The sequence below is a fragment of the Lithobates pipiens genome, unplaced genomic scaffold (assembly GCF_037356315.1).
Source record: "Lithobates pipiens isolate NorthernLeopardFrog02 unplaced genomic scaffold, aLitPip1_a1.2 Scaffold_18, whole genome shotgun sequence".
Taxonomy (NCBI): Eukaryota; Metazoa; Chordata; class Amphibia; order Anura; family Ranidae; genus Lithobates; species Lithobates pipiens.
In genome coordinates this window covers 159392039-159418765 of record NW_027507758.1, presented here as the reverse complement: position 1 = coordinate 159418765, position 26727 = coordinate 159392039, and the positions used below count along the sequence as shown (strand labels likewise).

Below are 26727 nucleotides of genomic sequence, written 5' to 3'. Positions count from 1 at the left end.
CATGTATTGGAATGCACTAAAAAAATGAAAATGCAACATACCCTATTTTTTTGAGCACATGCTGTTTTTGCTTTTCTCTCTATGTCTCTTAAAAAGTCCATGACTACGCATCAGTTCTCTATGAAGTTAAAATGTTGTTAACTGCTTTGTTACTATTTTAAAGGATACGTTCACCCTTGGTAACATGTTAAACCCGTACTTAGGGTGTAACATGTAACGTGTCACCAAAGAGCACCTGCCTGTGCCCCTCCGATTCCCCATTGTGACAGGAGATTTTCTGCCCTCACCTGATGTCACAATTTAAAAAGAGTGTAGCCGCATAGGGCTCCACCCACATGCTTGTGTCATTTATTCAAAGCGATCTGTGAATGAATGAATTACAACTACTGTCTTCCACCACAGCAGGTGGCTTGTAGTTCGCAATGAACTGCGAGGACGCTGGCGAGCGCTCTCGTAGTTCATTTATCTTCCGACACTCCAGTAACTGTCTGCTTGTATGGGAGGTACAGGCAGGCAGCTATACTGATATTCTACAGGAGCCTGACATTGCACCTGAAAACTGCTAATCAGGGTCCAATCCTCTGCAAAAATATGTGCTTTTTTTTTTAAAGGTAAAACTTAGCCTTTAGATATATTACATTAACAATTAAAGGCTAAGTTCACTTTTTTAGGCAGAATTTCATTTCTTATAATAAACAGAAGCTTTCTAATATCTTTTCTCCCTAAGCAATCCCAATGTGGTCATCTCTCTCTTACCAAGTCCATGCCAGCTTTGAATCTTCATCTCTCCGCTTAAAAAAAATACTTTCTGAGCCCTGACTTTCTGTATTTTCATGGGACGTTCAAGGAAACTTCATATCCCACCATTCACTGCCTTGCTTCATCACAGAATAGGGCATGTTTACCTCTATGAATCCCACCTCCCTCAATACTATACCACCTCTTTTTTATCGCCACACACTTTCTTACTTCTTCCTTTAAGGTGGGCGTACACAGTACAATCTGATTTTACAATGTCCTTTGGATCGATCATCAGCTACATGTATTGCAAGGGCTTGCCTGACTTGATACAAACTGGATAGAATGTTCAGGTGAGTCCTCCTATTACATAATTTTGGTAAGGCCCCATAGTTACATAGTTAAGGCCTCATGCACACTGGACATTTTTGAAGCTGCTGTTTTTGGCTTCAGATGTTTTTTTCTGCAGCCAGTAAATCCCCCCACATGTTATCCTATGTGTCCATGCACACATAGCCTGTTTTCATCAGTTTTTTGGCAGGAGCGTTTTCTGGCTGGAAAAACCTCCCCAGAACTAATGGGTTTTAAGAGGAGTTTTTCAGCTGTAAAACGCTGCAACTCGGATAAAAGCTTAAAAGTGCTGAAAAACACTGGGAAAAATTGAAAATTCTGCATTTATCAACATTTTTGAGCCATGAGCTTTTGTGGGAGTAGAGTTTTGCTACAAAAACGCTACAGCTAAAAAACACTGAAAAACGCTACTTACCTCAAAACTCATTCTACAGCTACAGCTTTCTACAGCTAACACCACTGGCATTTTTATAATGTCTAATGTGCATGAGGCCTTAACAAGGGTTTTTCAGCTGTAAAAACACTTTCGTTATTTCAAACTTTATCATACCCGGGATGTCTACTAGACTCTCGTTTGGACAGAGCCTATCTATCCAATCACTTTGTATCTAATCAGGCAGGCCCTTGCACTACACAGTTGATGGTAGAACTAATGGACATTGTACAATTGTATAGTGTATTGTAAACTTTACAGACTTCCAGGAACGCACACTACAGCTCTGCCCCATATAGGCTATGTGATCGCTCAGTTCCTGCCAAATGAACTATCTATGCAAGATGAATATAACATCGATCGATCAGCAGAAGAGGACACTGGCTGTGTATAGAGGGAGAACAGTACTCACTGAATACATCTGCATTGGAAAAGAATGAAACTACAGAGGTGGGTGGGAGCAATCTCCTGGAGTGAGAGGACAGGTGCAGGGTGTATGTTAACCTGTTTAGATCCACGCTATAGCCGAATAATGGGAGGGCGTCTATTGACATCCTTCTGTGCCCGAGCAGTCTGCGTGCCTCCTGCAGGGCGCTCTGTGATCAGCGAGTCTATGAGACTCGCTGGACCAGAGATTGGAGTAAAGGGTCAATCGCGACCCTTACCACGTGATCAGCTATCAGTCAATGACAGCTGATCATGTGATATAAACAGAGCCAGTAATCGGCTATTTTTTCTGTCAGCGTCAGGGGGAAAAAAAAGCCGATCACCGGCGGCTTTGAGAGGGACATCGGTCCCCATCACGAAGAGCTGCCGCTAGCTCCTCAGTGCCCACCTGTGCACCTATGTCACCTGCCAGTGCCACCAACAGTACACAACAGTGCCACCTACCAGTGCCCACAAGTGCCACCCATCAGTGCCCACAGTGCCAACTATCAGTGCCCACAATCAGTGCCTCATCAACAGTGTTGCACATCAGTGCCACATATCAGTGCCCATCAGTGTCACCTACCAGTGCCCATCAGTGCTGCCCAACTGTGCACATCAATGTCACCTATCAGTGCCATCTATCAGTGGTACCTATCAGTGCCACCCATCAGGGCCCATCAGTGCCATCTTATCAGTGGCCATCAGTGCCGCCTTATCTGTGCCCATCTGTGCCGCCTTATCTGTGCCCATCTGTGCAGCCTTTCAGTGCCCATCAGTGCCGCCTCATCAGCGCATATTAATGAAGGAGAAAAATTACGTGTTTGCTAAATTCTATAACAAACTATGAAAATTGTTATTTATTTTTTCTAAATTTTTCCATCTTTTTTTGTTTAGCAAAAAATAAAAATCCCAGCTGTGATTAAATACAACCAAAAGAAAGCTCTATTTGTGTGAATTTTTTTTTATTTGGGTACAGTGTTGCAGTCTGGGCAGGAGGGGGGTTTAAGTGTCAAGTAAGCAAGTGGTTAATGAGGTCAGCTGCTGAACTACTTCCTTAGCTCACCTAGTTTTCACATTCCAAATACAATACAGGACAAGTAGCAGGAAGTAATGGAGAGGTTTTCTAAAGGAAACACTAGTGGCTGAGGTTATGCCCGCCCTAGAATATAAAAAAAAAGCTTTTTTTTCTGCAACATTAATGGTACATCAAAGCAGAGTTCCACTCCTTTATTAAAGTTTAGCAGCTACAAAAAGTGTAGCTGCTGAATTTTAACAAACACCCAAAGCCTTGGTTCTATCCCCTGCCTCTCCCCGCCTCCGGCATCACTAGTGTGGGCACCCAGCTGCGATAGCTTGCAGTTTCATAGCCAGGTGCGCACTGCGCATTCACAAGTCACACTGCGCATCCTGAATGGCCGGGCAATCTTCTGGGACCTGTGACATGTCCCAGAAGATTGCAGAGAGGGAAAGGGAAAGGAGGAGTCGACTAGGCGGCACGAGCGGAAGTGGAAACTGGGTACCTGTCAAAACTAGGTACCCACCCCCCAAAAAAAAAAAAATTACAAGGGGGTGAGGAGGCCCTAAAGAGGAAGTTATACTTTTGGGTGGAACTCCACTTTAATGGTATATTGGTACATAGGAAAGCTGGAATTCAGAGAAAAGTGAACTAAATTGTTAAATTAACACATTTTAAATTTGTCTAGCAAGATGTTGACGGAAAAATCTGTTTTGAGGAAGACTGCGCTACCACTGTCAATATTTACAGTTTCCGTATTGCACAATGTCTAGTCTATAAATTATTATTCAACTGTTCAGACAAAGTGAATACACTAGCTATTTCTGGAGATGATAGGGAATGGTATGTGCATTTTTGTCTTTATTACACAATAGGGAAACACAACATACGCTTTTTGTTCTTAATTTTTTTTCCATGTGGCTTGTGTAAATATAAGAACGCATCATACAGTCCTGTGAATGGAACTCAGTGTTACTGGTGCACACATGGGTGGGTTGTATTATATATTAAGCAATAATAGTTGATGACAACTGGAAGGATTCCATAGAAAAAACATAAAAGTATCCCATCCCTTTCCCCTGAAATCCAGGAAGAACTAGACCAATAACATTGCTGGAAATCTACCAATCTATAGGAGCAATGAAACCAGGTAAAGCCCCAGGCCCGGGTGGCTATACCTTACAGTATTATCAAACACTTATTGCACTATTAGGCCCCTACATGGTCAAACTTTTTAATGCAGTAGGATCTGACTCGAACTTCTCTAGGGATACCCTGAGGGCACACATCTCAATAATACACAAGGAAGGGAAAGACCCCGCATCATGTGGTAGTTACAGACCCATATCCCTATTAAACATATATCTTAAAGTGTTCACTAAGATCCTAGCTACCTGACTGGCACAGCATCTCCAGAAATTGATCCACCTCAATCAGGTGGGCTGTATCCCCACCAGAGAGGCGAGGGATAACACGACCAAGGTATTGAACCTTTTACATGTTGCTCAGACTACAAACACCCCACATGTCTTTCTGAACACCAACGCCGAAAAGGCATTTGACAGGGTGAACTGGTCATTTATGTTATCGGTACTTAAACATGTTGGTCTGGGACAGGGGATGCTCAAATGGATTGATGGGATTTATTCAAATCTGACCGTGCAAGTGAAAGCAAACAGTTCTCTCCGACCCATTCTCTATAAAAAACATAACTAGAGAGGGATGCCCCCGCTTTTATTTACCCTCTCCCTAGAACCATTTCTGTCCACTATTAGACTGAACCAAGACATACAAGGACTGACAGTCGGTACAACCCAACCTAAAATGTCTGCCTACGCAGATGACCTACTCTTTTCACTGACGAATCTGACAATTTCACTACCCAACCTCCTGAGAGAATTTGATAAATATGGAGCACTGTCTAACCTAAAAATAAATTTCTCTAAATCAGAAGCAATGGGCATAGCTCTCCCACCACCCATCATTCCAATTATACAATCCAACTTTAGTTTTAAATGGACCACATCCACTTTAAAATACTTAGGCACATGCATCCTGCCTGACTTTTCCAGTATATTTGCTCACAACTACCCACACTTACTAACCAAAACTAAGGATCTAGTGGACAAATGGCAAACAGGCCTTCACTCATGGTTTGGGAGGTGTAACATAATAAAAATGAGCATTTTACCAAAATTTTTATATCTCTTCCAAGCTCTACCGATTTCTTAGAGGCCAATGATGGTCATGTTTGAGCAAGCTTGAATGGTGCTCCTAGTGAGGATGGGTGCTGCATTTGGTTTGGCCGAAGGACTAGGATTTCCTGGCCTTCTGGCTAGCATTGGTGTGGTCGCTGTTCCCATCAGTGTCCAGTGGAGGAGCTAATGTCACCCTGAAGAGGGATTGGAGTGGTGCTATGCAAATCCACCGGGTTGATGGGGGCCTGGAAGGCTAGTACCGGTGGAGGCTGCTTTATAGTCAGCGGCTCTCCCCAAGAAAACCTGGAAGGGCTCTCTATCTGGCAGGGATGGAGGGCTGCAATGGTCTAGCTGAGGGTCAGACCTGAAAAGAAGACCATGGTGTATGTGCCCCTGAAGTGGCAGTCCAGGGGTGCTGTACAATCACTGTGAGTGAGGGTCACTTTGATTTATGGCACCATGGTCACTGCACCATATCACACTTTTTTTTCCACCTGCATCATGGGCCGGGCCTTTTGGCTGGGACCAAAATAATTTTTGGATTCCTGGCCGGAGGGCCTGGTTATTGTTTCACACAATGACCACTTTTTACTCTCCTCTCCACTTCCTTCTCCCCCACTTTATTTTATTTAAGCCATTGTTTGTCACTTTTTGTATTTTTATGTTTGTACACAGTTTGTGCATGTGTCACTGGTAGAGTGTAGGTCCTCGGGCCTGCTCTGAAAGTCTTGGGAGAGGGTGGACATGGCCTTCTGGCTTGGTTTGTCCTCTCTCATGGGGTCTCCCTTCGGGGGAGCCCCACCAAGTACTCGGGTGGGTCTGTTTCGGCAGACCCTCCAGAGAAGGGGGTCCATCTGGTTTTGGCTAGATAGACCAAGTGTAAAGTACCCCAGTCCCCATCTGGAGCCTCACTTCCTGGGGGACCAGGGCAAGGCCCTCTGATATTAGAGGGCTTGTGTACACCCATTGCACGTTTTTGTGTTTCACTCTTTGTGTGTGCACATTTTTTTTCACACGCCATGGGCTTTCAAAAAAAAAAAAAAATAATAGACTGACAAAAAGTCCCACACATGTTTTATCTCCATACTCAGGAGAAGCAGCAGAATGTATTTTGGGGTGTAATTCCACATATATCCATGCCATGTTTAAACAATATATAATTTAGTGACACATTTGTGTAAAAAAAAAAAAAAATTGAATATTCCCGAAACTTGTGGCAAAATATAAAATATTCCATGGACTCAACATGCCTCCCTGCAAATAGCTTGGGGTGTCTCCTTTCCAAAATGGGGTCATTTGGGGGGGGGGGGGGTTGTGCTATCTTGGCATTTTATGGCCTTCGAACCTGTAATAGGTAGTGAGGATTGAAATAAAAAATGTATGCCCTTAGAAATACTGAGGCGGTGCTTGGTTTTAGGGGTCCTGTACGCAGCTAGGCTCCCAAAAAGTCTTACACATGTGGTATCCCCATACTCAGGAGAAGCAACAGAATGTATATTGGGGTGTAATTCCACATATAACCATGGCATGTGTGAGCAATATATCATTTAGTGACAACTTTGTCCCTAAATTATATATTTATATATCATTTATTTTTCTACATTTTTATATCGCAAAAAATAGAAATCGCAGAGACAACCAGATACCATCAAAATAAATCTCTATTTGTGGGGAAAAGGGACACAAATTTTGTTTGGGTACAGCATTGCATGACCGCGCAATTACCAGTTAAAACAGTGCAGTGCCAAATTGTAAAAAGTGCTCTGGTCAATGAGCAGCCAAATATTCCGGGGCTGAAGTGGTTAACAGCCTGAGAGCAAGGATTCCTTGGAGGTCTCCAGTTGCACATTACATTTCCCAAATAAACCTATACAAGCTACCAAGTTTGTTTTTCTTGGTATGATCATGTTTGCAAGCAAACACCTTTAAGACATATTTGAAAGACTTGAATAAGGACCCTCCAAGGCGAGACTTTATAGGCGAACAAGAAAAAATCTCTTATTATTAAAATGCAATTTATTAAGAAATATATATTAAAATTATGTATATAGAATACATTCCATGCATGAAAAATCTCTTTACATACAATTCATATTAAACAGATTCACAAATGAACATGAGTATATATAATCCTCCAATAGCCTGACATGTTTCAGGATATGATCCCTTCTTCAGAGGCGTTTTTTGGGAGAGTATACAAATATTCAAAGCTGAATTCATGTGAATTGTATGTTACATAGATTGGTCCTTCAAGTGGTTTTGTTTAAGGCTGGGTTCACACCGCTGCGGGTGGGAGACCCGGATGTGATTCGCACCGCACTGCAGTGCAAATCACATCCGATCTGTCTGTGCGATGCGAGTTCAGCCATACAGATAGTATGGCTGAATTCGCATCGCACCCGCCGCAAACTCGCACAGGACCTTTTTTGGTCCGCAGCAGAATCGGATCACATGGGTGTTCACACCATGCAATCCGATTCCTGTCCGAGTTTGCAGATCGCACTGCGATATGCGGGCTGGTCTGGGGTTGTCATTAAGATTTCATTGACACTCCCAGCAGTCCGCATAGGGCAGTGTGAACTGCCGGCGGGAGGCATGCGATGCGGGAAAACGCTGCGGATTCGCGGCGTTCCTGCATCGCTATGGTGTGAACCTAGCCTAAAAGAAACTGTTAGAAAAACTTTGCCGTTGTTTATCCACTGAGAAATAATGAGCACCACCTGAGCCAGCAACTTCTCCTAGTTTGTCATGCTATGGTAAGTAGTGTTATCATTCTTTTTATCTTGTTAAGCTCAAGTAATATAATGAAAAAAATGTAAGCTTAATTTACAGATTTATATAAAAAGTGTTATAACACTAACAAACACATATTAATTACCAAAACAAGTGCTAGATCTGCCGTTTTTGCATTCCAGATCCTCATTGTTCGATCATCAGCGGTAGACACCAACCAATTTCTGTTGTAGCTCCAGCCCAAACCATTGATTGCACCATCATGGCCTAATAGAAAAAATATATAAAAATGTTATCTAAGACATGAATTGTTAGCACTTAGGCTAAAGGGAGTTTAAAGCCCAAGATTTTTCCTTAATTTTGGATAGAGTGAGGTATATAATGAACCTGGGGAGATTCACACTCACTATTTGTCCTGGGCCACTTTGATAGAAAGTGATAAAATATGTTATGGATGTCACAGAACAAGAAGTGAGAGGAAAGCTTCCAAAAGGGATGTCTGTTCCCACACCAACTAGGAAAAAATTTCTCTCACTTTCAAGAAATTTCTTCTCATGTTCTAATGTGTCTCCAGGACAGATAGTAAAAAGAAGATCTCCCTTATAGGCCATAGACAAAAAATAATAATTCAAAGACTGGGATTTTAACCATATTCCAAAAGGTAAAAAACAAGCTGGCTTCATATATACATTTTCGAATTCATCTTTACATAAAAGAAAAAGAATAAAGGTGACATATGACAACTGCAGAGTTTACAGAATATTGCTGCGTTATCACTAGAACCAGGACAAAACCTGCTTGGTATAACCCTGAATAACTATGCCCCTTATTCTGAGCTTCGCCCTTATATATTGCTATGGATAATGCAACCGTCAAGCAATGGCATGTCTTTTTTTTTTTTTTTACTAACATTTCAGCGGGCTGTATGGAATTTTTTCTCCAGTTATTTTTTCTATATAAACTAAAATCTCCTGCCAATAAAGCATTATTTCTGGGCATTCCCACCAAATATGAAGTGCTGTTCCTGGTAGTTTACACTCCCTCCAACAGTACTTAGATCTCGATGGATCTATTTTGTGCAGTCTAACGGGAGTTATCTGCCATCTCATCATGCACTTATAGTTAACCTCTCTGGACGTTATGTCAGATACCTGTCTATATACTGACGCCAACATCTGCCTCTCCTCCACTTTAATACCCAAGTCCACTTCCCATTTTCCTATTGCTGGTATGCTATCTTGTGTCTCAAGTTCCGATAGGCAATCGTACACTCTGGACATACAATGTTTTACGTTTTCTTTAGAATTACATAATTTTTCTATGGGTGTTAGAGATTTCTCATCCCTTATGGGTTTTGGAATTGAACCGACAAAATGTTGAATCTGTACATACTCCCATTCCTTTAAATTTTTCCATCTATAGTTCTCGATTATTTCTGGTTTTAACATCAAACTGCCCCGTGAAATTATATCTTTTAATTGTATATTTTCCATTTGTTTACCTAATTGAGTGCCATTTCCTGGGGTGAAAAAGTGTGTGCCCGCTAGTGGGATTAGTGGAGAATTATAAACCCATTTCTTTCTCCGATATAGTGCATCCCATATTTTTAGTGTTATTATCGTGATTTTTTGTACCTTATTTGTGCCCTTTCTAAATCTAAATTTTGGCGGAATCCAAATAATTTTTTTCTGCAACACATTTTTTTTTAAATGAACAGCTTTAATTAACCACTGGTTTACTCTAGCCACACATTTTCAAGTTACACTGATCAGCTATACCTTTATAAGCACCCACCTAATATTGAGTAGGTCCCCTTTTTGCTACAGCCCTGACCTGTTGAGGTATGGATGTCACTAGACCTCTTAAGGCAAGCCTTGGTATCTGGCACCAAGCAATCAGTAGCAGATCCTTTAAGTTCAGTAGATTGTGAGGTGAAACCTTCATGGATCGGACTTGTTTTTCAAACATATCCGACAGATTCTCGATTGGATTGAGATATGGAGAAGGCCAAGTCAAAACCTCAAACTCATTGCTGTATGCCTCAAACCATTATTGAACAGTTTTTGCAGTACCGCAGGGCAGATTATCCTGCTAAAAAGAAGTCACTGCCATTAGGCAATATGATTTACATAAAAGGGTGTACTTGGTTACCAACAATGATTAGGTAGGTGATATGAGTCAAAGTAACATCCACATACATAGCAGGACCAAGGTTTCCCAGCAGAACATTGCCCAAAGCATCACACTGCCTCCACTGGCTTGCCTTTTTCCCATAGTGCATCCTAGTGCCGTCTCTTCCCCAGCGACCTACATGCACACGGGCATCCACATGATGCAAACATGATTCATTAGACCAGGCCACCTCCTACTATTGCTCCGTGGTCCAGTTCTGATGCTTACATGCCCATTGTAGGCACTTTTGGCTGTGGACACCAGTCAGCATGGGCACCCTGACCAATATGTGGCTACGCAGTCCTATACACAACGAATTCGCAATGCCCGTATTTTCAGCTTTCAACACATCAGCTTCAGGGTCAACATGTTTACCTGTTGCCTAATATGTGCCACTGACTTTTAGATGCTATTGCAACGAGACAATCAATGTTGATCAATTAGCCTGTCAAAAAACCTACAGTTATGGTTGATTTGTTTATTAAATTACCAAAATGCCTTTTAAAACTGTGCCTTTTATTTGTGATCACCACATTGCTGCTTTTTTTTGGGGGGCTAAAAAATCCCCCCCCATCCCCGGGGAAGGTCCACAAGGAGATCAGCTGCAGTATATTTTTTTTTGATCTGAGTATTCCAATTATTTTACATTTGAATGTCATGAAAAAACACAGTATATAAAAGATGCTCTTGAGAGTTGAATGTATATGCTCGTTTATTTCCATTACTTGCTGTAAAACAAATGTGAACACTACTAAAACATTTGCTATAGTCATTTTTGTTCATTATCTTACAATAAATAAAGCAAAAAATGGCATAAACAGGCAATGCTATAAAAAACGTGATAGAACATGATATAGTGCTTATGTTAATAGCTTGTCAGCTTTATTGTTTAGAGCGTAACAAGAGCTTTACAAGCCTTGGCATTGCCTTGGCATTATTGGCAGCTATACCTTATAAAAGTGAACTTAAATAAAAGATATATCCAAAAACAAATGTAATTTACAGATAAAAATACGTGTTCCTTTCTGGTATCTGCTGCCATTTGGGACTGAATATTCTTTGATACTAATAATGAAAAATATGGCATAGATGTCATTAAAATCACTTTTCATTATTGAAGGAGCATGCTTTCATAGAATTTTACACTTATGGTTCTTTTATTATTATATAGTCCTGTATTTCTATAATGTTCCAAAATATGTTGTAAAAATTAACCCAAAAGTATACCTAAACTCAAAAATATATTTTTTTATACATATATATATATAGCAGATTACCGATCCCTAGATTTGGTGTCTGCATTCCTTTTAATTTTTAATTTTTTCTTCCCTGTATTTTCAAATTGTGGTCATGCCAGTAACACACTTGTTGTTTTAGGGTGGTAACACTCATACAATGTAACCTTGAAGAGTGCAGCACAGGGAGATAGGCACAGGGAGTTATCAATTCACATGATTTCTGGTTGGGTTTTTTTTCCACTTATCAAACAGATATAACAAAACACTTCCTATGGTGCATTTAACATACCAAAAGAAAAAGAAATAAAATGTAATCATTATTAGGGCTTACAACTGTGTTTTAAACACAGATTACCTTTATGTAAAAGGATTACTGATATAATTCATAAATATGCATCTATATTTTAAATTGTTTAACATTCTCTTCTTTGTTGTTTAGTGGGTTTACTAATAGAAAGATAGCTGTGTACATAAATATCTCTAAAGCTGGATATACACTATACAATTTTATGTAGATGTTTTCCTTTAGATTTACCAAAACCATATATGAGGTCAATCCTTAAGCCCTTGTACACACGGTCGGACATTCCGACAACCAAATCCGTCGGATTTTGTCTGACGGATTTTGTCCGAAACTGTTGCATACACACAGTCGGACAAAGTTGTCAGAAAATCCGATCGTACTTAACGTGATGACGTTATTTCGTTAGGACGGGACTACATTCAGGCTAGTAGCCAATAGCTTTGGTCTAGGAATTTGATCTGAGCATGCGTGACACTTTGTATAATTTTATAGCCCAGCTGGAAAACTTCCGAAAAAGTCCGATGGAGCCCACACACTGTCGGATTATCCGACAACACGGTCCGCATTGTCCATCGGAATGTCCGACCGTGTGTACAAGGGCTAAGAGTTTGAATTTGTATGTAATCAGGCAGGCCCTTGCACTACATGGTCTTGGTAAGTCTAAGAAAATTAGACAACAACAGTTGTATAGTGTGTATGGGGTCTTACTAGCATGACAAATATACCCCAGTTATTTTCAATTTTGACCCTAAACTGAGGTTCATAATTGTACACATCGATGTTTTTAGTGTTTTATTTTTTACGTGCATGCATCAATTTTACAGGTTTACTGCTTTTACATGCATTTATGCAAGCATAGTTTTAAAGCAGCTTTCAAAAACTGAAAATCACAGTTGTTATATGCTTAAAATGAAGATACAAAAAAAATGTATTTAATGAAAGGCTAATAAGTGGAAAGTACAGCCCCAACTGTATTTTTTTTTTAAAGGCCATGAGCATGAAAACATAACACCTGTGAATGTTATTCGTATATATTTCATATACACCCAATTGTAACTTAGCTTTACTAGAATGTTATATATGTAGAAAGGCTATAGCTAAAACAAGAAACTTGGGAAAAGGGTTGAAAAAAAAATAAAAATAATAATAATATATATATATATATATATATATATATATATATATATATATATATATAAAGATTTTTACTGAACCTTTCAGCATCAGATTGCTGTTACAAAGCAAAAATAAATTTAGCAATTTGTATAACTGGAAAGTCTCAACCTATAAACATATAACTAAATAAACATCTTAGAACCCACTCTAAACTGATATGTAAAAAGTTTAACATTATTAGAGGTCTGGATTGACTCTAATGACGCATTCACACGATCGGAATTTCGGCCAGCAAAAGACTGATGAGAGCTTTTCATCGGAAAATCCGACTGTGTGTATGCTCCATCGTAATTTAGCTGGCCGAATTCCCGCCAGCAAAAATTTGACAGCATGTTCTCAATTTTCCCGATGGAAAAACTTTTTATTGGAAATTACGATCGTGTGTATGCAATTCCGACACTCAAAAACTCACGCATGCTCAGATTCAACTACGAGATGGAAGCTATTGGCTACTAGGTATTGAACTTCCTTTTTCTAGTCCCGTCGTACGTGTTGTACTTTACCGCGTTCTTGGCGGTCCGAAATTTGGTGTGACCATGTGCATGCAAGACAGCTTGAGGGGAATTCCATCGGAATTCCATCGGGAAAACCATCAGACCTTTTTCCGACCATAATTCCGATCGTGTGTACGTGGCATTATAGTCTAAAATATAAATTTTTAATAATTATTAAAACAACAATGGATTGTCATGTTAATAAATTAGGTGTTAACCATATATAGTTATAGTTAACACAGGCCTCCTAATAATGTTAAACCCTTTATACAATAATACATTTACCCTAGGAATTGTTATATTGAATAAATCTCTGCAGTGTGTCCAGGTACATAGCAGTCTTGAGAGGTTTGTCCGACATTTAGCTTCTATGTAGCTGATGGGCTGCTCTCTGCAAAAGTATCAGATGCTGAAATAAAAGGCATCAAAATGTCTGATTTTCCACTACTCACTACAGCTACAGAAGTAGGAATGTAAAAAGTTGAAGCTATCCCCACAATGCCTTTACAACAATGGTCTCGCCTCATATGCAATCGATTTAGTCTAAAAAGAACATTAGTCCTCTCTGGTTTAAATTAACGTTCCAATTGTGAAACATTTTTTTTAAGGCTAAGCAAAAATAAATTAAATACTTAAACAGAAAAGTGCTAAACTAATTTAAAATACTGCCAAAATCTACGATTTATAGGTTACAAATGAACCAGAATAACAGAGGTGATGTCAACACATACAACATATTTTCTTTTACGTTACAGAATAAAGTCATTTCATGATCTAACTGAATGTTTTATTGCTTTTTTTTCTGTTAATGTAACCAATATAAGTTATGTCAAAATGTTACTAATAATATTATTCATTGTTATTACCTGGCTTAGTGTCGTATGAATCAAGTGCCATTAATTTTAGGATTAAGTAACTGTGACAAAGACAATCCCTTTCTTTGGGTGAAAAATATCTTTAGTCAATGATAGATAATACGCAAATCATTATGCATAACATAGTTATTCATTTATGCAACCCAAATGCATTCAATTTCTAAGAAGTATTATGGTTTGTCCAAATGCCGCTTATAGTTAACAATTATCTACTCTCCACAACTAAAATGTAGCAGGTGTTCCGTCAGATTAGGTGACCCTTCCAAATGTGTAATGGAAATGACGTTTCGTCGCCACCATCTTGCTACACCCCGTACCCATCCAGAGTAAGCATACAGAGAGAAGGGGGCAAGCGGCCATATTGTTACACCCACCAGAGTTTTGCATTTTACACTTCTTTATAACAGTAAACTGAGGTTATATAGTGAAATGCAGTACTTAGAACTCTGTCTGACTATTTAGATGTTGAATGACAGTTGAATGATTACTAGAAACAGAATTCATGGATTTATTTCTACACCAAGTTATTTCACTGTTCTGGGTTACCTCTTCGGTTTAATCCTCCTGTTAAATTTTATTGATACTCCTTACAATAAAAATAAAGTCATCTCTAATCATGCCCAGTAACACTGAACATAAGTTTTAATTATGTCAATAAACCTTTTTCCAGGCCTTTTCTTGGAAGCTGGTAAAAAAAATATATATTTTATACAGGCACAAAAAAAAAGTGCGGAGAAGAATCAGAACGCCTGTCAGGATTTTAGAGAAGCCTGCACAAATTTAAAACAGTACTGACTTACAGAAATAGGAGAAGCCATACACAATATAATACGAGAGGTACACCTTAATTATTGGTTTCAGAATAAAGCTGGGTGGTTTTTAGGAAGGGAAACAAAATCCTTGAGGGAAAAAAAAAATCCTACATAAATAGTATCCCCAGTAGAATGCATGGATCATTTAATTACTAAGACAGCCTAAGTTAAAGAGTTAGAAATTTGAGGAAGTTGTATCTTGAAAAAAAGACAAAGAGAGGGCAAAAGACTAGCCGCTAGTATGGTCTGCTTGCTCCCTGCAGTTGATCACTTCTGACCTTCTATGCCATTTTATATGCACTGTGTCACTGTATGAAGGCATCAATCTTGGTAGAGACAGGGCTTTACTTTCTCATGTAAACCCAAACTAAACACTGTTCTGTCTAAAATGTGCTCCAATCAATATGTTTGTGGATTAGCCCCATCCTCACTGGCTTTTGTTGATCTTTAGAAGGGTGGGCAAGCATAGTTATGAATAGTAAAAATGGTACTAGACAGAAAATGGAGGTAGGGGTAAAATCAGAAGAAACTACTGACTTAAGCAGGCGGCAGAGGTAACTTTTTATATAGGTACAGATACATAGAATACTATAGTGGGCTGGAAATGGAACAGTCATTTGATTTGCCTGGGGTGGTGTTTTTATTTTTTTTTACTTTTTTTTTGCGTTTGTTTATGTTTATGAATATGTTGTTATTATTTGTGGTTTAATACTTGTGGATTAGAGAATATATGTAAGAAAAAGAATGAAAAACTCAGAATTTGCCCTGGATTGACCATATGTAAGGTTTTAGAAATAAGGAATTTATGTACAAATTGCATAAGTGATAAGTACTATATCCAATAATAATGTATTTTGGTTTGTAATGATGAAACATTTATAATAAATAAAAAAAGTTTGTGGATGTGGGTGAACTATTTTGAAAATTCAACTTAATGTTGAAAAGTTTGACTTTGAAGCAAAAAATGTTTCCCCATGCAGTCAGGTGGTGCCCACACTGTATGGGTTAACGTCTCGTTTTGTTTAGGGGTTAACACAGAGCTTATATTCATCCAGTCCTTTGATCCTATGGAAAATAGCACTCCCCACATCCAGCAGTGGACTGTTCCAGTCGTCCTCACGTTCAGAGCTGGTCTATGGACGTGATGACATCAGAAACAGTCCATTGTACAAGACCGTTAGGCCACAAAGGGGGGCAGGAGCAGCAAGGAACGGTCTTGTGCTGGAAGAATCGGCAGATTAGGTGAGTATATGATTAATATAAAGTCGGATTTGTGATATCTTTGTACAATTCTATGTAATACTTTCAAAAATAATTTGGTGTATTTTCCTGGGTGAAGCAATCAACCACCACTCAAAGGTGGTGGTTGCTTGTAGTAGACCATTTGTAGTAGTCCTTCAATATGAAATGTATTCCCATCCAATATATATTTTCTTAAAGAGGAACTGCAGTAATTTGTAATAAAAACATCTTTGCCATTCTGAAGCTTCCCTCCAACCACTGTGCATATTATTTTATATATACTGTGACTCTGTTCTTGCCAAATATGCTACAGAAATCTCCCTCCACTAAGTCTGGCTTCAACCATTTTAATGATGGGCAGCTGAAAATGCTGCCTGTTCACTTACTAGATTTACACAGAAACACAGAGGCACGCCTCCAGCTCTGCAGGTCTCATTGGCCCTCTTATGACTCACTCACTCACCCCCCCCCCCTTTCTGGCAAACTCTCAGGAGAGTGAGAGCTGTGCATTGTGTCATAAACGTAAGCTTTTTACCAGACAAGAAACAGGAAGTGGGTTGTATAAGGTATTCACTGGCAGAAAAATGTTTTACTATCCAAAGTTAAAACAACAAGGACAGAAGATTTAATACATGGAAAGTTGAAAAAATTACTTAAGGTCCGCTTTAATCCTTTATTATGTGGGGCATTTATGCAATGGGTAGTTACAGCTAAATTAACTAAACAATTTATATTTGTAACATCAACTAACTGCAAGAAAATTAGGAATTGTGTTTTAATGCAAAGTCCAGTCATGTGTACGCGGCATATGTCTTACTGTACAAAACATCTCTATAAATTAGCCCTCTTATGTGTAGCGGTACAGTTAAAGAGATATTGCCACACTGAGCATTTAGAGAAAGGAAAGGGTCTGTATAAAGCCCAACCCTTGGCCACTTTTTACTCACCTCTCCAGCACTCTTCCATCAACCATTCTTCTTTTGCCGCTGCCAGAAAAAATGGCTCAACGCTAAATCGTTGGCCTTTACACACAGCAGAAGGCTTTTCTACCTTAAAGTGGAGTTCCACTCACAAAACAAAAATGGCATTATCGTGCATAAAAAAAAAAATAAAAAAAACATTTGGAGAAAACTTTTTTTTTTGCTCACCTCATAATGCCTGTTGCTAGGGGGTTCCTCGTAATTTGCCTCCTGCAGCGCCTGGTTTCCTGACACTTCCCTCAGATCAGCTAAGCCCCCTCCCTCCAGGCAATCATCTGGGACACGTGACAGGTCCCAGATGATCTCGCAGAACGGCACGGCACGCGCATGCGCAGTGGGTGCCCGGCTGTGGCTTCACAGCCGGGCACCCACAGTTTACAATGCCAGCGCCGTCGAGCGGAGGGGAAGATGGGCTTTGATCCCCCATATCGCTGTACCCCGGGACAGGTAAGTGTCCAATTATTCAAATTCAGCAGCTGCAGTATCTGACTAATTTTTTTTTTTTTAAGCAGAACTCCGCTTTAATGCAGAAAATGAAGAAAACTTTAGAACCACATTAAAGTGGTTGTAAACTCTAAGGGAGCCACCGGTTGCGCCACAGCAGCTGAAGAAACGTTTCTTCAGTGCGGTACCTACAATTAAGTTTTATTATAGGCTTACCTGTAGGTAAAAGTGGCTGTAAAGTGTTTACAATCACTTTAAAGGAAACATTTTGTCTTATTATTAAAACTGCTCCATCTTTCCCTAAATTAAACTGCAACTAAAGGCAAAACTTTTTTTTTTTTTTTACTTATGCCCTGTACACACGGTCGGACATTCCGACCACAAAATCCGTCTGATTTTTTCTGACGGATTTTTGACGAAACTTGCGTTGCATACACACGGTCGGACAAAGTTGTCGGAAAATCCGATCATTCAGAACAAGATGACGTTCGTTGCGTACGACGGGACTACGTAGAGGCTAGTAGCCGATAGCTTTGGTCTTGTAATTTAATCTGAGCATGTGTGGCATTTTGTCCGTCGGCATTCTCTACAAACGATTGGAAAAAGTCAGATCGGATTTTGTTGTTGGAAAATTTTAGATCCAGCTCTCAAACTTTTTCCGTCGGGACGGAAAAAATCCGAAAGAGCCCACACACGATTGAATTTTCCGACAACATAATGCGATCGCAACTTTTCCATCAGAATTTACAACCATGGGTACAGGGCATTACTCTATCCTGTTTAGCGTTATTATCAGAAGTGAAAGTAAAAGAAAATCCTGCTAAAAAAGGGGAATCTTCCAGTGGGGATACTAGTTTTGGTGACACACCAGCATTCCCTCGAAAGTTCTCTCTTTAACCACTTGAGACCTGCGCTATAGCCGAATGATGGCTACAGAGCGGACCTCCTTTGCTGGGACTACGTCTATTGACGTCGTCCCGTGCACGAGTGGCCTGCACACCCCTGAGGGGCGCGCGCGGTGCGCTCTGTGATCCGCGAGTCTATGAGACTCGCCTGATCACTGATCCGAGCAAGGGGTCGATCCCAACCCCTTATCACGTGATCAGCTGTCAGCCAATGACAGCTGATCATGTGATACAACAGAGCCAGTAATCGGCTATTATTCTTCCTCGCGCTGTCCCGATCACGGCCAGCCCTGCCAGTGCCCACCTGCCCCCTGCCAGTGCCCACCTGCCCCTTGCCAGTGCCACCTCATTAAAAAATAAGTGCCCCCTGTCAGTGCCACCCAGCAGTGCCCACAGTGCCACCCAGCAGTGCCACCCAGCAGTGCCCACAGTGCCACCCAGCAGTGCCCACAATCTGCCTCAACAAAGGTGCTGCACCCCAGTGCCACATATCCGTGCCCATCAGTGTCATCTACCAGTGCCCATCAGTGCCCAGCAGTGCCGCCCATCAGTGCCCAGCAGTGCCACCTATCAGAGCCACCTATCAGTGCCCATCAGTCCCATCTATCAGTGGTACCTATCAGTGCCCCTTAGTGCCACCCATCCGTGCCACCCATCCGTGCCATCTTTGCCCATCAGTGCTGCCTTATCTGTGCCTATTAGTGCCGCCTTAACTATGCCTATCAGTGCCCACCAGTGCAGCCTATTAGTGCCCACCAATGCAGCCTATCAGTGCCCACCAGTGCAGCCTATCAGTGCCGCCTCATCAGCGCACTTCAATGAAGGAGAAGAATGACCTGTTTGCAAAATTTTATAACAAACTATTAAACATGATTTTTTTTTTTTGTTTGTTTAGCAAAAAATAAAACTCCCAGCTGTAATTAAATACCACCAAAAGAAAGCTCTATTTGTGGGGAAAAAATGAAAAAAATTTCATTTGGGTACAGTGTTGTATGCCCGCGCAATTGTCATTCAAAGTGCATCAGCGCTGAAAGCTGAAAATTGGTCTGGGCAGGAGGGGGCCCAGTAAGCAAGTGGTTAAAAGAAATTCTTTTATCTGATTGATTAAACAAGGGTTTAATAGAGACAGCTTTAAAACATCACTGAAATTGATTTAAGATTTATTGGAATCAGAATTATTTTAGGTAATTTTAAAGTGATTCTAATAAGGTGTAGAACGTTTAATTCACATGGTCACCAGTAAACCAGCATCAGAGCACATTACCATAGGACTGAGTGCATCCTACAAATAAATGATGCTTTAAATCTATTTTCTATTCCCCCCTTCATGAATTTACTGCTAGGCTTTCCAGCAAAAGTCAACGTGAAACAAATTAGGACAAACTATAATACTGCCAGGGGTAAGTACAATGGTCATGTCTCATAACTTTTAAAGCTTTCATGCAATAGATAGTATTGGCACGTACACCCGTTTCACGGAGGAGGAGCTGATGCGAGTGCCAGGAGAACCCAATGTCCACCAGCCACCCACGGTCATGGTACAGAGAGAGGCAAAATAGGAATCAGGCTATGTAAACAAGGCAGATCCCCGTTCTGACAGGGGACAACATGGAGATCTGCTGTTTCTAGTGATCAGGAACAGCGATCTCTGTGTTGTTCCTGTCAGCAGTCAGCACGTCCCCCACACAGTAAGAAAACACAATGAGTGAACACATTTAACCCTTTGATAGCCCTGATTAAACCCTTTCCCTGCCAGTGCATTTATACAGTAATCAGTTCTTTTTCTTTTTTTTTTTTTAGCACTGATCACTGTACTGGTGTCACTGGTCCCAAAAAGTGTCACTTAGGGTCAGATTTGTCTGCCACAAATCCCACTAAAAATCGATGATCATCGCCATTACTAGTAATAACAATAAAATAAAATAAAAGTCCATAAATCTATCCCGTAGTTTGTAGATGCTATAACTTTTGCGCAAACCAATCAATATACATTTATTGAGATTTTACCAAAAATAAGTAGCAGAATACAAGTTGGCCTAAATTGATGAAGAAATTCATTTTTTATGGATACGTACTATAGCAGAAAGTAAAAAAAAATTTTTTTTTTTTCCAAAATAGTTGGTCTTTTTTTGTTTATAGCACAAAAAAAATAAAAACCGCAGAGGTGATCAAATACCACCAAAAGAAAGCTCTACTTGTGTGAAAAAAGGACATCAATTGTATTTGGGTACAGCATCGCACGACCACGCAATTGTCAGTTAAAGTAACCCAGTGCCGTATCGCAAAAAATCCTTCCGGGCTGAAGTGGTTAAAATTATATACATTATGCTCACACTTTCACATATATTTAGGTAAATTGAAAAAATACAATTCTTCTTTAACAATTATCTGTATACTAGCTTAAAAATACATACAACTGTATTGTGTTCATCTCCTGCCCTCTAGTGGAAAACAAGAAGACTGAGGCTCTTTTTTGTAATCCATCCAGAAGAATTCTTGTTGAATGCCTGAATAAAGCCATTTGAATTAAGAGGAACAGCAACCAAGTACATTCATAACATGGAGAACTTGAATAATACACAGATACTGAAAGCATATGGGCTTCAATACTTGAAGGATCAATTTGGACAGCAAAACATTAAGAGCCCTTTCACAATGCCAGCTCCCGAAAAACACTGGTAAAGCACCGCTAGTTTAAGCGGTGCTTTACCAGCGTTTTTCTCACAATAGCGGGGTGCTTTTAATCCCCACTAGAAGGCGAATAAAGGGTTAAAAGCGCCCACAAAGCGCCACTGCCAAGGCGCTTTGCATGTGCTTTCCATTGATTTCAATGGGAAGGGGCACTTTAGGAGCAGTGTATTCACCGCTCCTAAAGTGGTGCAAAGAAGCTGCTTGCAGGACTTTTTTTGACGCACTGCCAGCGCAGCACCTAAGTGTGAATGCACTCAGGCTTTCACAATGGGATTGCAGATGAGGCTTCTTTCAGACACTTTACAGGCACTTTTTTTAACGCTAAAGCGCCTGAAAAACGCCCCAGTGTGAAAGGGGTCTTACAGAAGAAATACAAACTTTTGTGTCAGCTTCAAGCTACTTTGTTTAAGCCTTTAACTACTTGCCTACTGGGCACTTTCACCCCTTTCCTGACCAGGCCAATTTTCAGCTTTCAGCACTGTTGCACTTTGAATGACAATTGTGCAGTCATACAACCCAAATGAAATGTTAATTATTTATTTATTTCTTTTTTAACAGAAACATTTTTATCCAATGGGAGATGTATTTCCATATACAATACAGTTATAAACAAAATATTTATCATTTTTTTGGATAAATAGAGCTTTCTTTTGGTGGTACTTAATCACTGGTGGGTTTTGTTTTTTTTGCTAAACAAACAAAAAAAGACTGAACATTTTGAAAAAAAAAAACGTTTTCTTTGTTTCTGTTATAAAATGTTGCAAATAAATTATATTTCATTTTTACTGATGTGTGCTGAAGAGGCTGCACTGATGGGCACTCGTAGGACTGCACTAATGGGCATTGATGTCACTGATAAGCTGCATTGATGAAGAGGCACTGATAAGACTGCACTGATAAAGCAGCACTGGTGGACAATGATACGCTGCACTGATTGGGCTGCATGGATAATCAGGGCACTGATTATCAATGTAAATGTCCCCTGTCACAGCATAGCCGATTACTGGCTTACCTCCGGTTACCTCCATTTGTGATCAGCTGTGTCTGAAGGACAGAGAGTTCACAGAGTATGCCCAATGCTCGCCCAGAGGCCACACAGTAGGGCAGAGTTCTGGGAGAATGTCAATAGATGCCCGCCCAGAAACATATAAAAACATTATAAAACATAGAAACAGGAGCACACAGCACTAGGGAACAAACAGGATTATATAAAGTCCTGACAGTTATTTCAGCAGCAGGAGGGGGTAGACCCTGACACAGAGCTGGCAGGCAGGGAGGGGAGGGTGAAGGAGGACACAGGAGAGCAGAGCTACGGATGATGATGGCACATAAACTGACCACGGTGTCAGGGCTCAGCAGCCATGATAAACCATGGTCAGTTTACAGGGAAAGGGCAGAGCCAGGCATGATCATCCACTTATTGCAGGTGAAACAGGGGGCGAAATTACACAGCACAAGCACTGTGCTGTATAACATGCTTTGAAGGAACAGGATCCTTTTTTTTTTTTTTTTTTTTTAGGGTAACAAACGCTTTAATATCTGTGTTTATTCTTCCAAAACTTGGATTGAAGGGTGCTTTACAGATTTCAATAAAAGACATTTAAAGCTAGCTGAAAGCAAAAATGTAGAAGATAACTTTCATGTAGCTAATTACACAGCACAAGCACTGTGCAAGCACAAGCACTGTGCTGTATAACATGCTTTGAAGGAACAGGATCCTTATTTTTTTTTTTAGGGTAACAAACGCTTTAATATCTGTGTTTATTCTTCCAAAACTTGAATTGAAGGGTGCTTTACAGATTTCAATAAAAGACGTTTAAAGCTAGCTGAAAGCAAAAATGTAGAAGATAACTTTCATGTAGCTAATAATATACTCTGAGGTACAAGCTTTCAAACTTAGTTCCCTTCTTCAATGCACTAGCAACATAGAAACATAGAAAAGTGAAGGCGGGAGCTGAGTGGAACGCTGTTGTTAGGAGCTCCACCTTCCGTAGGCCTGCATTGCTGATTGACGAGCCCCTCTGGCCTTGCCTGGTCTTTGGCGCAGATCCCGGTGTCCCTCGGCATCTGGGGACCTCCGGGCACCGGAAATGCGGATCGCGCCCTCGCCTCGGCCGCATCTACGCGAGTCCGCAGCTTCGGCCTAGTTGGTGTGTACAGCGGCCATCTTAGTACACCCCGCGGAACGGTCGCCGCTGCATCCAGCCGTCCTGGGCCCTCCCGTGGCTGTTCCTTGGCCTTCCGGGGGTCCGCTGAGGCCCGGGTACACAGAGAACTCCTGGAGCCAGGCCACCTGAAGAGGATTCCGTGGCTCCGGCCTGTCTGGGGGAAACTGCGGCCATATTGGCCCACCCGGCAGCAACACCTCCGCCGTTCTCTGGATACACCGGCTCCCCTACGCCTGCATCTCTTTTCCAGGTCGATCTACAGCTGGGCACCCCTTACCCCGTGGTCAGTGGAGGCCAACGATTCTGATCCCAAGCCTACTAAGTCGGCCAGCCAGGACATAGGTAGGAAGCAGCCATCTTGCTACACCCTGACACGGGCCATCAGCCTCATCTCTCTCCCTTTCCTGGGCTTGATCAAGACCACCCCGATTATACAGCACCAGACACTGGTCTGTCTCGGGGTATCCTGTAGGCACCGTACCTATACCAGTGAAGATCGAGGCTCATTCCCCATAACCATATACAACGGCCATCTTGCTCCACCCGGTGACAGGCCTATTAGATCCTTCCTAACTCCTCCGGGTTTGGATCGCCCCACGCAGGGTCTCTGGCACTAAGGGGCCTCAGGCGTGACATGTAGGAGGGAAGCCATGTAGATTTTCGGTCCTCGTCCCTACATTTACAGCTCCTGTACAGCGTCCTCAGCTTCTTTAGATCCAGGAGCGACACCGCAGCCGGTCAGCTACTTCCAAGCATCTTATGGGAAAGATTGGTTTCCAGAAAGAAATTTACAGTGGATTTATCCCGCCACCACCTAATCAAACCATGGAGCGCTTCCTGTATAAGTCACAATCCCCGACCCCGAATGCTGTGTCGTGTTCACCAGTCCCCACCGACTCCCTCCTCACAGCCGAAAAAACACCTCAGACGGATCTCAGGTCCCACCCAACACAACTCTCCGATACATCAGCTATGGTAACAGTAGCTGTGTTGGATCTTAAGTTTCAATCACTGCTCCAGGACCTGACCCATAACATAGCTAGAGAGGTGGGTAAAATAGCACACGAACTCCGTGGGGAAATAGATCAACTTGGAGAACGTACAGACACCCTGGAGAACAAATTTGACGAGTTGACCCAATATGTACACGCTCTGGAGGAAGATAACGCTGCTATGAAGCACACGGCCTCCCAACTCCAGCTACAACAAGAGGATTTGGAGAACAGAGAAAGGCGTCAGAACCTAAGAATCCGAGGAGTACCCGAGGCTGTCAGTGATAAACTCCTAAGCCTATTTGTCACCTTGGCCCCCCACATCCCAGATATCGACTGGCGCCTTGACCGGACTCACAGATCTCTGGCTCTAACCCCAGGGACGTCATTGTCCGTTTTCATTATTATGAGAGTAAGGAAGCCCTCACCAACACAACTCGCAACAAGTCTCACATTGACTTTAAACGAGCCAAGATTCAAATTTTCAGCGATCTCTCCCCTATCACCCTGGCGAAAAGACGCAGCTTCCGCCCAGTTACCACGCACTTACAAAACCATCAAGTGCCTTACCGCTGGGGGTTTCCCTTTCGTCTGTCTGCAGCTAAAGATGCCGCCCAATTCTCCTTACGTGACCTTTCTGAAAGTGAAGCCTTCATTCGTAACCTAGGTCTCCCACCCATCCTTGAGGAGGACCTACAGCTTCCCATCCAGAACCCCAAGCCTCTGACGACACCAGCCAAGATATGGACCCCCGTACGACGGCGACCGCAGAAGTCCTTCTCCACTCCTCAACGAGCTAATCCTGCAAGATTTCCTACCTGAGGAGGCTCCCTCTTCAAGGCTCTCTTGAGGTTCTTTTTTCTTTCTCCCTCTCCACGGCCGGACAATTTATCACCTGGTCGTGCAAATGACCCTATGAAACCGGGTCGTTCCATTCCCATTGGAGAACTCCTTTCTAAATCCCTTTTTCTTTTTTACAGCACTTACCAACCTTACTAATCTTACAATAGCTTACAATCCTTTTGTTTAACTGCTAACCATCCATTGAACGGAGCTGACTATTTTTCTTTGAAGAGACTGGAATCTAACGTCGGATCGCATAGTCTGCCATGTCCCTCACTAATACCCCAGGCTGCTGCCTGGGTTCCCTGAAGTTTTTTTCTCTTCAGGGTCTCCAAAAATGTCTTCAAATTATTTTTTCCATTGTTTTTTTCTTCTTTTTTTCTCTTTTTTTTTATAGCTTCTCAATCCCACATCACAGAAGCCTTTTTTTTTTTTTACCCTTTTTTGGTCACCAATGTTTCTTTTATGATACCATTTCAACTTAAATATTTACTTGTTTCTGTACATGATGCACCAAGGTTATATTACTGTTGGTTTACAAACTATGGTACGTTAGCTATACACACGTCTGCTTTAGTATGGCTCTTAAGATATACTCCTGTAATGTGAGGGGCCTGAATTCCATTAGCAAGAGATGGCAAGCTCTGAAGGAGTTCAGGTCCTCCAATGCGGAGGTCATCATGGTCCAGGAGACCCACTTCAGACCAGGTGGATCCTTTAAATTCGCATCTAAGCTTTTTCCCTCTGCCTATAAAGCCTCTGATCCATCTGGGAAGGCCGGTGTGGCAATTCTCATTAAACAAAAAATTCTCATTAAACAAAAAAAAAAAATAATAATAATAATATAATATGTTCTTAATAAAATGTGGATTTTTATCTTTATTCTATGATTGTTATTGTATACATGGTGCTTAAAAAGTCCAGAAGCCCCACCTTTTGTCTTTTTTGTAAAATTCTCATTAAACGTTCTTGCCCGCTACGCGTCCTCTCTTCCTATCTGGATCCGCGTGGTCGTTTTGTGCTCCTGAGCTGTAGTCATCTGAACACTCAATTCATTTTGGCTAATATCTACGCCCCAAACGTGGGTCGGATTCCACAATAGGGCCACATTGGGTCAGTGGCCCTATTTCAAGACACCCCGCGAACCATGGTCCAGAAGCTTTCCTCCTCATTCTACTAACTAGATCACATAACCTCTTTGACACATGGAGAGTGAAACACCCTACTCAGAAAAGTTATACGTTTTACTCTCCCGCTCACAAGATGTATTCCAGATTGGAATACTTCTTTGTAACTGCCCCTCTCCTTCCATACATTGTCTCTTCTGAGATCAACCCCATTACTTGGTCGGATCATGCACCCATTGAACTTGACATTGTCTTGACGGCCTCCATCCCCAAGACCTGCCATTGGCGTCTTAATGAATCTCTGATAAAAGACCCAGCAATCCAAACCCAATTGCAACAAAAACTATCTGAATTTTTCCATCTAAAT

The 26727-nt window shown here is 41.3% G+C and overlaps 1 protein-coding gene across 1 annotated transcript in view; it reads right to left on the bottom strand.

Moving 5' to 3' along the window:
* WDR27 (WD repeat domain 27) overlaps window positions 1–26727 on the bottom strand; it is a 577860-nt gene that overhangs the window by 363443 nt on the left and 187690 nt on the right. The window contains exon 18 of the mRNA XM_077486311.1: window positions 8043–8164. Within this exon, the coding sequence (XP_077342437.1) occupies window positions 8043–8164 (122 nt within the window). The remainder of the gene's footprint in view (window positions 1–8042; window positions 8165–26727) is intronic.